Genomic DNA, 13,180 nt, shown 5'->3' on the forward strand with positions numbered 1-13,180 from the left:
ATAAATTGGCACACAATCACAACAATTGTTCAAATGTTTCCACACAAACTGTATAGTAAGTATTCTAATAAGGTATAATACAGTCATTCATTACAATTTTATGAAATTGAGCATTTTCACAAGCCATTGAACTTTTTCTATATACATTAAACTATTCAAAATATCACCCAACCAAAACAAAAAGTAAATAGAGAATTAATGGAAGACTATAAAGCCAGAGAAGTAAGATCTAGAAAAGCAAAAAAAATAAGGAAAATGTTCCTTCTAGATGTATCTCCAAACAAAAATTAGACTAATGACTCACCATATTTAATGTTGGAGTTTATGTTTCAAAGACCTCAAAATATTATACATATTTAATTAATACAAAATAGTGCAATGAACATTCAGAGAGAGCTTTCACTAATAACATTCACTGAGATACAAAGACAATTTAAAAGTACATGTTCGCATATTGGAGATATATTGATTTACAATATTTAAATGATAAGTAGCCCCACAGGAAGCAAAAAAAAAGGGGGGGGGGGAGTTATAAAAACGTGACATAGAATCATTTATATACAACCAACTTCACAGAGATAGAATAGCAAGTAACTGCCTGTTAAGGACTTATTGTTGAGAAAATGAACGCCCTGATTTCTCTGAGCATTCCATTTACAGTTACGAAATACCCTTGTCAGAAGATAAGGAAGTTCAAACGAGAGCAATAATTCCAGCATGCTTTATACTAACATATGCCTTCAAGTCCAAGCTCTACATATACAGTAAGATGAAGAACATATGCGTGAAGTATTTTGTTATTTTCTCAAAGCGAATCATGACAATATGCGTATGTTCATTCTGGGAACATATACTTGCTATTATCAATTAGATTCTTAAACTAGCCATTTCAGCAAGATGAAGGAAAACATATAATTCTGTTGTCCTTACTTAAAGTGCCTACTTAAAGTGAAGTAGTAGTGCTATGCCTACTTAAAGTGAAGCTTCTACTTAATTGCTTCGCTGAAACAGGGCTAGTATCACAGTTTTTCTCAGTCATTGCTGATTAAAGTCAAGCTACAGAATAAAGACAAATTTTATTTTGAGATAGCTTCCTCCGTTTCCCTGATTCATTCAGTGAATCCAGAATGCAGTGTTTGTAAGAATACAAAGATGTGGACAGATATGGAATTACCAGAAATATTCAGAAATCATCTAAGAAATCAGACATTCCTTCCTCCAAATAACAACAAAAAAAAAAATTCAAGAAAAAATGAAAGCTTAACAATCAGAATTAATTGCTACTGGGAAAGAAATAAAATAATAATAATAAAAAACAACCAACCAACTTTATTCTACCTTAATTACAGTTCATTAAAATCTTCTGCTAAATCTAGTAGTGACTCATTAATTTTTGATGGTATTATTACTCCTGCTCTCATTATTCATATAGCATCACTACAGCTAATATCATTATCATCAATATGAATTACTACCAGCATCTTTCTACAAAATAGAATACTAAAAATATTATTTAAGATTACAGGACTTATTAAGACTAATACATAAAATTATATAAAAATCTATTTAGCAAGTTATAAAACAAACAAGAAAAGCAAAACAAAACAAAACAATAAAAGATTACTCTGAAGGGTTAGAGGATCTCACAGATTAATTTGAAAAGGCGCATTACTACTTTGCCCAATAGTTACAAAGAAAGTATTTTGGAACAATGACAGTAAGTACTGAAACTTTTAAACTTTGATTGTACAATGTTTTGAGATGAACATGCATGAAAAATACCATTTTGTCTTGGTTAATCTGTTGCAATAAAGTACCTACAAGGAACATTTTAGACTTTAGTGTGGTCTCTCAGACTTTCCTAAGGCTTAAAGAGACAGCAGTGTGCTCAGGTAGCCAGGAAGGCCAACAGCATCCTGGCTTGTATCAGAAATAGCATGGCCAGCAGGACTAGGGAACTGATTGTCCCTTTGTGTGTGGCACTGGTGAGGTCAAACCTCAAGTACTGTGTTCAGTTTTGGACCCCTCACTACAAGAAGGACATCGAGGTGCTCGAGCGTGTCCAGAGAAGGGCTACGAAGCTTATGAAGGGCCTGGAACACAAGTCCTGTGAGGAGCGGCTGAGGGAGCTGGGGTTGTTTAGTCTGGAGAAAAGGAGGCTCAGGGGAGACCTTGTTGTGCTCCACAACACTACGTTCACACACTACAGTGTAGTGTGCAGTACTACAACACTACCTGCACGACCTTGTTGTACTCTTAAAGGAGGCTATAGCACTTATCTCGCTGATCTACATGAGAAGGAAACACAGGAAAAAACTCAAGCAAAAGAAAAAACACTGAAATAACATTAACATCTATCCCTCTAATTTGCACAACATTCCTAAAATCCTTTGGAATGGTAATGGAAAAAAAAAAGCCTATCTTTTAAAATTCTGGTTAGTGTATACTCAGAGATACATATCTTTTCCTCCTATTATAAGTAGGGCAAATAAACAGATGCAGAAATTTTGGGGACTGTTCTGGTATTTCTTTTAGTAAGGACAGATCCTCTGCCTAAATCAGATTATCATAAATTTGGCAGTCAGACAGGGGTAAAAACATTTGCTGGAGAAGAATGTAGTAAGAAAAATGATGGTAAATGTGAAGATACTCTCTGCATGTGACTTGCGGTATAAATCCTATAGGCGATTTATAAATTTTTTGAGTACCTGTAAGTCAGGTGATCCATCTATCATATCATGATTTATAGGCCACTCAATGAATTTGTTTTATAGTTTTAATACGAATATGAATTATATTGTTCTCTGTACTTCTGATATATGCAACAACTATACCTGATTTAACAGCGTAATTCATTATTCAGTCATCACTATTAAATATTACCCACAATTCTGATGTCACACCTCACAAAAGAAAGCTTTTTTATTAGTGTCATGCCCAAAGACTTGTTTTCCTTATTGAGCTTTACCAAATGATATATTGTTTCACAACAGAAAAAAAAAAAAAAACACCCTAGTGAGAGCCTGAAATGAAGCCCAACATAAAGAAAATCTGAGAGAAAGATTTAATTCCAGCCCTGGCAATAGTCAAATATTTGAATTTCAAAATGATATCTTGTACTGACATTTGGCATTTCTTTGTGCAATATATTTTCCATTGGTGAGAAAAGAATGTAAATCACAAAAGGAATATAATTGATTCTCTGCTATCCTGCTTTTATGATTTAATATATTGATTTTATGATTTAAATGTATTTTCCCTGTTACATTAACACTAGGGTGATTTACTCTGCAAATACTACATATATCTGTAACACTTCAACATAGAAATAATTACCATATAGAAAAACTGTATTAGCAGACAGCTGAGTACACAAACACTCAAACATTATGAAAGCTCACAATTAAGACTACTTAACATTTTTGCAGATGCATTGTGCCAGGATTAGAGTCACAAAACATAGATTCATTTTGTCTAGAGTTATAAAATCATTTTCTATGAGCCCCCAAAAGATATTATTCACTTCCACTAGTAGTATTACTCCCTTAGGACAACTTCTGAAACCATATTTAGAAGTATAGCAGTTTTTCAACAAATCCCTTTTTCTTTCCAGAATTTCTATGTCTCAAAAGTTCCAACATAATTATCCTTTTGATAGATAAAGGTCATCAGATTTAACACATTTAAATTGTATCGTGTACATGCATGAATGTGCTTGAGGAAGCAAAAGAGCGCATTAGAACTTTTTTCTGTATTTTCTGTAACATGTTTCTCTCCAAGTGTAACAGAGTGAGATTCTCACTACAGCTTTATGCTACACTGAAATTCAGAACAGATTAAAAATGCTGTTAGAATTCCAGTCATAGGAACTATGATTCCTGCAGTAATGATTACATAAATAAAATATTTACCTGCTTCCAATAAAGAAGTTCTAGTCCCAGAGGGACAGCTATGTAGAAAAAATATGTTCCAGAAACATTAAAAGGCTGAAGTAACAGTTATACTATAGCCAGGTATTAAAACCCGCAAAGAATTTTTACAACTATTACTAACTGTGTCCTAAATTCTGTAGTGAATCTCTCAGAGGCCATAACAGGCATTTATTTTTCTGACCTAGCATATATCTTGAGTCATTCCAGCTATATGCAGAGTATCCTCAGCCTGTAATTAGTCAACTTGGCTTGCCAATCAAAATTCTGTGACAGTCTTCTGTGTGACTTCTTCCGCTCAGATCTGGTGTGCATAGACTGCTTGCATCTCAGATACTGAGATGCAAAAGACGTGGGGGTCTCAGTAAGTCAAATTTAGCAGTCAAAAGTGATTTAGAAATGTTCTTCTAAGTATTTCTGGTTGCTTCCCATCTTTGCTGCTTATCATAGGTGGCAAAACCACAGTGAGGATAACAAAAAGCCACAGTTTCTTAATGCTTCTGGGTTTTGAATTAAACAGTGGAATAGTTATTTCAATAACAGAAAACAAAAACACACACAAAAAAAAACCTAAATATTACTCTATTGAAAATCAGGAACTGTAAAGTCCTCTCATTATCTTACAGATCAGTAAAAATAGTACGTGATAAAACTTATCTGAACTTCTACAGAGAGCTAACACACCACCAATATGAACTTCCCTCTTGTTATTGATAAAACAAAAGGTCAAACAACAGACACAAATTCATTACCTCAGTTTTGTAAAATAACGGAATACTCTCCATTCCTTATGTAATGCAATTGCGAAGCTGAATTGATAACAAAACATGAAAGCATCAGAGCACAAAACAATGAAGATCTGACCATCAATGGTATTCAGAGCTCTAACTTCCCTAGGATTCTGCTAAGGGCAAGAAGCTTTTTACTGTATTCAGAAATAGAGAGTACCTAAGTTATTCAGCTTATATATTCAAATTCTGTGCTGTGAGAATTCACTGAGTAGCGCTTAAGAAGCAGCACTAGCTCCTTGCAGACATGGAAAGCAAATACTGTATTGTTCAGTGTGCATACACTATCCTCCCTCAAAATGTTGTGTTCTGGGCTTATACTCTGAGCAGTACAATCCAAGGCTATATTAGGACTCAATTTCATATGTATTTTTTGGTCTTCAGAAACTCAGTAGAAGAATGTAGAAATAACATTATTAATTCATTATACATTATTCATATTCTGGCTTCCCCTGAGATGAGGAGTTATCAAAAAGCCTATCCTTTACAAAACACTCTAGAAAACTTCATTTTATGACAGTGAAGCTTGCTTGAATGAGCATACTCAATAACTTCTTTTATTTTCTGATTAGTATCTTTATAAAAAAGCCAGCCTTTTTATACCTTGCAAAAAATCCTCTGCCACTACTTCTTGTGTTCTAGTAAGTAGAAATGAACTATTTTCACTAAAAAAAAGATATTTTTGCAATGTACTATCCTCAGTGCCATTCAGCAAACGGATGAATTTAATCTTAAATCCACTGTAACGTAAACTTCAGTACACTGAAGAAAAAGAAAAAAAATCAATCAAGAATTAAGCTATGGAGTCTTCTGGGTATTAACTAATAAGCAACATATTCATTAGGGCATTGGAGTATGTTTGGTAAATGTGACTACAACTATGGACTACAACTTTCTGGATGCTTTTTTAAGGTTATATAAAATTAATTTAATTCTCTGAAAAACAATGTTTTTTACTTGTAGATTTTTTCTCCAGTTATAATAAATTGGGAGATAAGAAAACAGACTAGAAACAGTCTGAAAAAACATCTATTAAATGTGTAAAGATAACAAGTCCTCAGATCCATCTGCTTTGCTCTACATTCCTATAGAAATGACAAAAATGGACAAAAGCAAAAGTTTTTTTTTTTAATTTTCAGTATAAATTTATTCTAATTATTTGCAAAATCTGGTTTGTGTATGCTCTATCTACTTGCAGTGGTATATACCCTCTGGTTTTATGTACCACCTTTTCTTAGTCCTAATGACCACTTTTTCCCTTTTATTTAAGGACTAGATGCTTGTTTTAGATGACTTGAAGGATTAAATGCTTTTGAAATGTGCTTCTTGGAAATCATGTCAAGTATTAGTGATATGCCTTGAAAGGCTATTTTGTTTGGTATAGCAACTGTTTGATTTGCCCAGTTAGGAGGAAGGATGAAGTCAGTAAATTACTTTGTCAGCTGCTGAACAAACAAAGCTTTTATTTATATATTTTATTTTATTTTATTTACCTAAATTTGAGCACTATGTTCTTATAAACAGACACCGAAATGATTAAGCCCTTTCTGGATTACCTTACTGTATTTACAGTATCTCCAAACCCATAAAACACAATCAATATGCTTTCTGTCAGAGTAAAATGTTATAGGCTATGTGCCATTTATGCACCTGATAGTGCAAGACCCCAGAGATCTGAGATCAGTCTGGTCTTGCCTTGGCCTGAGCTGAATTTAGCTCATTTTAACAATTGCTAGCAGCCAACTGATTATTACCTAACATGTTATACTCTGCAAATACCGTGTATGATAAAGGTTTGGCAAGACTTGGCAGTCACTGCTTAATAACAACAGTCACTTATAAGGGACTTAAGAGTAATTGAAGCTGGGGAAAGCAACTTTCAAAGCCTGGCTAGGAAACAGTAGGAAAGAAACATACTATGAGATAATATAGTAAATAAATTAAAAAAAAAAAAAAGCCAATAAAAAATAGTAAACACCCAGAAAACTCCATAGCTTAATCAGTGACTGAACTTTTTTAATGTACTTAAGTTTATTTTACAGTGGATTTAAGCATTAATTGAAGTTGAAACCAAGATTGAGCTGTAAAAAATCCCCATCTTGAACATCATGCTTTTCCCAGCAAAGAGTTGAGGACTAAAAATAAATTCCTAGCTTTCTTTATATGATGTGCTCCCTTTTGTCCATAAGAAGATTTTGAATGTGACACCCATGCTAAAATCTTGTATTTCATCTCCCTCCCATGTCCCATGACTAGCAGTTAGACAAGACACAATGTGCATTAAAATATGCTGCAATAAGGAATGTTTCAACTGGTTAGCCAGCAAGCTGAATTTACCCCTATAGACTATCTACCTTCTCAACATGGGCATTATTTCAGGTCTCTGTCACCTATGTTACTAATATCATACTAATTAATTAATAAAGTAATCAATATGATAATAAATATACTAAATATTATACTAATCAATTAATGCATTAATACTAACACTAATAATACTAATGTTACTAATAAAGAAGAATGGACAAGGAAAGAAATATTTTGGAGTAGTAAAGACTTATATTCTGAAGTCCAGTTGCCGCAATTGCAGACCGACTAAGAGGAAGAGGGAGAAATCCAGCAGTCTAATTTCAAAAGAAGTGGGAAAATCCAGAGACAATCAGGAATGTAACTAAATATCAATGGCAACAGATGTGTGATTGGAAATAAAAAGTCAACTGTCCATGAGCCAGCAACGTGCTTTTGTGGCTGAGAAGGCCAATGGTATTCTGGGGTGCGTTAGGAAGAGTATTGCCAGGAATAGCTACTGCAATCTGGGATCACAAAGGCAACAGAGAGAATTAGTGTTATCTCAAGAAAAATAAACACATTCAAGAGATTTCATTTTTAAAGAACAAAAGACCAAAACCTTCTTGTAGAATGTAGAAAAGGAGGTAGATGGAAGAGGGGGGGTATGGCAAAAGCACAGTAGAGTAAATTTAGCTGATAGATCCCAATCACGTAAAAATTGAATATGTCTGCGTTATCAACTTCTTGCATTAGAAAAAGAATCAATAAATAACCTTGTAAAATAATTAAATTTTTGTTCTAGAATCTTTTTTTTATTTTTTTTTTTAAGTTTTAAATTAACCAGCTTATATATAGACTAAAATACTGTGCTTCCTCAAAAACACATTCAGGAATGACTCATCACAGAATCTTTTATAAGTAAGGAGCATTACATACAACTGAACTGAGAGAATTGACTTTACTGAAGAAATTGTTTTGCTTCTCACTCATGGGGAAAATAAAACTGTATAAATATATATGCATTTGGTAATTCAAATACACCTAGAAATATACATTTTGAGAAATGACGTACTGAATACTGATTGTATTTTACATTTGAAATTTGAATGTCTCAAATGTCAATTAATCTAACTGTATCTCTCTCTTGGTTCTGAATTTTCTATCTGCTATTAACTATTAGGATATTTGCTAAAGACAGTAAATTCTTATCAAATTATTACTACTTTAAGAACTTCATGTTTTTTTTCTAGATTTGTCATACAATTATTTTCAAAATACACAAGCTTCAAAATTTTTATGAATAATGTTTCTTTTTGATGGTTTTATTCTATGCAGAAAATGCTACAACACAATTTTCTCCTTAACTTAAAAAAATATCTTACTATAAGACACATCTAATGAAAAATTTTAATACTTCATGAGATATTGTTCAGGTTTTAGGTGCACCTCTTTTCTGTTATTTAAATAGAGGACAATTTTGCACTGTCAACAAGTCAGTCATGACATAACTTCTATCATCAGATGACAAATTGCAATTGGGTGAAGCAGAAATAAGGCAATGGCTTTGAAAAATCTTTTGAAAAATGTCTGGGTGATTTTATCACAATAGGGTTAAAGTAAAACAAAAGATATCAGTTTATGGTTTTATGGTGCCCTCTTCATCACATCGTCATTTACTTCTGAGCAGACAAAATAATCCTTACGGACATAGTGGGGAAGGGGAGAACAGAAGAAATGAGTAATTCTGAGCTCAATTCACCAACCTTTTTAAAATATGCAATAAACTTAATACATTCATAATCCATCTTCTCCAAGCTGAGTCTGATTTGCCTGTGACAGGTGAGATATTAGGTGAGATAGGTGTCCTTACCTCAACTCATGACTTGTTTCATTGTATTTTCTCCTCCTGTCCTGTTGAGGAGCAGGAGTAAGAGAGAATTGCATGGTCAGCACCTGACAGCTAGCCAAGGTTAACCTACCTCAGTGCCATCATGTACCATCATTTCCATCATTAACAAAAATCATTAACAAAAATCGCTGTCATTGCTAAAATCACAGAACACCACGTACACCAAATACATTTGCACCCCGATACACAAGAAGAGATAAAGATACAAAAGGTATTTTGATTAAAAAACAAATAGAACCTGTTTTATGGTTCCCTTGCTCAAAGCATCATAAAACACTGTGATTATTAGAACATGAATGTATGCTTTCTATGAAACACAAAACACAAAATCTAGCTGAGCAAGATGGAAAATTCCCTCCAAATGTGAAAGTATTATACACTCCTACAAGCAATTTAAGATTTAACTATTAATTTCATGATAGGAATTCCTGTTTGTCAGGAGTTAGTCACATATAGTTGAGCCTATAAAGACTCAATACCGTTAAGGAAGGGCTTGTTACAGTACAGAAAAGCACACTAAATAAAAACAGAACAAAGAGCGCTAGGGAATATACAGGAAGCATACCATATAGCTTTGAATTTTATTTATTTGGCATTTATACAATTTGCCACTTTTCTGTCTTTCCAGAAAATTTGAAAAAGAGCCATCTGTCCAACTACAATTACACTTGGCCTGGAATAAAAGTCACACTAGTTGAGTGTGATGTTGTGACAGCATTCCCTACTTAATGTCTAAGACTATGTGACAGAACATGACTAGTTCACCTCCACAGGCAATAGAGAGATAAGACCTCTTCCTGGGAGTACTTTATGCACATTAGCCTAATTCGGTGAACCAAATCTCTGCTGGAAGACTTTTACTCTTTACCTATTGATTCTGTAGATATGATTTAACTGTAACTATATATGTATGTGTGTACAAATTCATACATATTTATATAAACATATAGGCTTGTATACATACATATGAAAATCTAAGTTATCTAAATTAGTAGCCTAAAACAAGGTGACATTCAACCAGCCATTATATTTTGGTAATCTGTTCAGATCCTGCAGTGGGATTTAACAGCTTTCAGTAAGAGTATTTCAAATTTTTTGAAATATGCGCAAATTAATGACATTTTTGTGCCACTAACGGAGGGGAAAAAAAAAAAAAGCTATTCAGATGAATAAAAAAGCCAACAGTAAAAGACCACAAAAAGATCACATATTCAAATACTGAATATACCATTTGAAAAAACAGATATAGAATATTTTTCATTTTCTGTTTTTTACCACATCTAAACTGAAAAAATATAATAATACAAAGAATTTAATCTATATTTAAAATAACTTATGCTATATTTCAAAATTATCGTTTGTTTTATTAAATGTAATAATGATATCTAAATTGAAACACATGACAATGAATCATAACAGCAGCATTGCCAAGTAACAGCACACCATACTGGGATGGAAGGAGGTATTAGCTATACAAACTTTGGCAAATGATATTACCTTGGCTTCAGGCTTTTACATCAGTAAAAAAATAAATAAATTTAAATAATCAATTCCAACACAATCTCGCTGTAAAAGAGTTGGATGGATGAAACGAACTACAGATTTATTTATTTTTTTAAGCTATAGATTTAAAAAAAAATGCATAAGAGTAAATTATCCTAAAAAATAAAAGTTTTGTAAATTTTTATTTTTCATTTTTACCATAATTTTCACTGTGCTATTTCAAGCTTACCTTGGTATGTCAACTTAAATCCTTGCCTGTTTTCTGAGTGATCACTGTAAAAATGGACAAGTGTTTCATGAGTAGTACTTAGTAAAGGTGACGGGAGGTCCGTTCCACTAAACTGGCCAATCATAGAGCTGGTGTGGTAAGGGCCATTCTGAATTTCAAGGAAATCATGATTTGCTTCAGTAGAGAAGTTTAGAAACTGAATATGTGCACCTGCAGCAATAGAAAGAGAAAGACAAATTCAGAAAAAGTCATAATAATTGTTATTAGTATTATATTTGTATTTCAGTGACCGTTCAAAGTGGCATGCTTAAATTTATAAAAAAGCAGCTAAGTTTGGCAAGAGTCCAAGCTTCTACTTCTTGGTTCCTAATACATATTATCATAACTACACATGAAGGGACCAGTGAAAGGAAATCAGGAAGTCAGCAAACTTGTATTTGTTAGATTCCTAAACCAGCCCATGGAAACACTCAAGAGAGGGGCATGTCACAAATCCTGTTGTGTCACCAAATGTTCAGGATGCTGCTGAAACAGCATTGCTGTAGGTGGGCCAGGCCTTCCAGGCCTATCCACCAGGAAGAGATAGCATGGAAAGGAATAAAACAGAATGACTAAATTAAAGCGATATGAAATATTAAATGCTTTAAGTTGTTCCCTGACTCTCTTTTTAGAGACTCTATATTTACGTCTCATATGTCTCCAAAACACAGAGTCTCTAAAAATACTTCTAAAGATATTCTTCTTTCCAGAAAAATACCTCATTGATTAATTACCAGGGTATGTAATTCATTCAGTCTTGTTCTATAGCTCCATTCTTTGTCTCTGGGATGTGCTATCTAATCATTTATACAAAATGATTTTTTTTTCCTACAGGAGAAATTAATTATTAAGTAAACTGTTAGGCCATAAGAATATAGAATATTTAGCTTTAGTACCTTCTCTGACCTATGTAGTGCAAGAGATATAAAAACAAATAATTCAGCTCCTGAATACGAAAACTTATTCCAATGCTATCAATAGAGAGACAGACAGAACATATTAAAGTCAGACACCTTCTGTATGGTGTCTGATATGGTTAGTCTAACTTGAATGAAGTCACTGATTTTACAATGCTTTGAGGACACAAGATGAGGAAGAACACCAAGCAGCCTGGAAACATCTTGTCTTCAGCATCAGCATTTAATGATTTCTATCAGACAATATCAGACATGTTAACGGCATGGAAATTCTAAAGATTTGAACAGACTATTAATATTATACTTAAGATGCTTAAAGTGACAAGCAGGTAATTCCGTTTAACATATTTATATAGGCCCCAAATCAGTGTTTAGATATTTAAATAAAGTATCCCAATTTTCTGAAATAGTCTCTAATGATCCACAGAGTACCTTTAAAATGGAATCTCCCTTCTTTAGTTACTTATTGAGTTACTGAGAAGGAATTCATACTACTAGTTGTATGCATTCAGTATATAAAAGATTTGTATTTTAGAAGTAAATGTACCAGTAACTTTAAAAAAAATCTAAGTGCCTAAAATAGACACTTATTACATAAATGTAAACATATCTTGTTTTTTAAAAAAATATTTTAAATGTTAATTCCAATCAGAGGACATGTTATGTATACCACTCAAACCTTAATTTTACATGTATAATTGTTAATTTGATGTGTCAAAGAAAATGGTTTCTAACCTAAATCATTACTTACATAAAATTATTCAGAACAAAACTAACAGCTACAGAAAATAAATTATCATCCAGTCAAAACATAATTGTACTACTTCATGCTCCAATCTCAACAGGATTTCCTCTCTCACTTGAATAGATCCTAAATAATGAAAATTCCAAGCTGAGCTTTTTTTATTTTTATTTTTTTTTACAAATGTTGATCAATTAGAAGCTACCTGAAACCACTGCAAAATCACAACTCACTTGAAAAGATGCATTTTCAATCTGTTTAAAAGATCTGGATTTTAGTAGTGACTTCTTTTAGATGATCGATATGTTTTCACGTAATGAAGAGAGCAGTATATTTGGGTGACTTTTAGCTCCCAACATTTTCTTGTTGAACTTTGTTTAAGCACATCCACGTGCTTGTACTAAATCAATAAAATCATCCAATTAGGAAGTCTAAATACATATCAAAAAATGTATGGGAATAAAGGGATATTTACTAAGAAAGGAAGTCACCATGAGGTTTATTATTTCAGTAGAATTTGAATCAGTCATTAAATGTTCATGAATGTCCTCTTGCTCAGTTTTTTTGCACGGTGCTACTCGTTCAGTACCACATCAAAATATGTGAAAAAAAAAATCTGGAGAATTATTCAATCTTGGAAATATTTTCCAGTTTTCTCTGATTTAATGTATTTATTCTGATATTAAAGGATGAATGTAGACAAGCTTATACCCATAATTAAACAGTGTCCAAGATTTTGCAGTGGAAGTTCTCTGTGAAACACCACATCAATCACATTGGCTAAACCTGGTGTAAAGACATTATCTGTGGGTTATTTGAGACACTTTGGAAGAAA

The 13,180-nt window shown here is 32.9% G+C and overlaps 1 protein-coding gene across 1 annotated transcript in view; it reads right to left on the minus strand.

The window, feature by feature from the left end:
* The window catches only part of CSMD1 (CUB and Sushi multiple domains 1), a 1,150,797-nt gene that overhangs the window by 133,839 nt on the left and 1,003,778 nt on the right, over positions 1–13,180 (minus strand). Inside the window, exon 41 of the mRNA XM_035542943.1 lies at positions 10,648–10,857. Within this exon, the coding sequence (XP_035398836.1) occupies positions 10,648–10,857 (210 nt within the window). The remainder of the gene's footprint in view (positions 1–10,647; positions 10,858–13,180) is intronic.

This window comes from Cygnus atratus, chromosome 3 (genome assembly GCF_013377495.2).
Source record: "Cygnus atratus isolate AKBS03 ecotype Queensland, Australia chromosome 3, CAtr_DNAZoo_HiC_assembly, whole genome shotgun sequence".
NCBI classification, from domain to species: domain Eukaryota; kingdom Metazoa; phylum Chordata; class Aves; order Anseriformes; family Anatidae; genus Cygnus; species Cygnus atratus.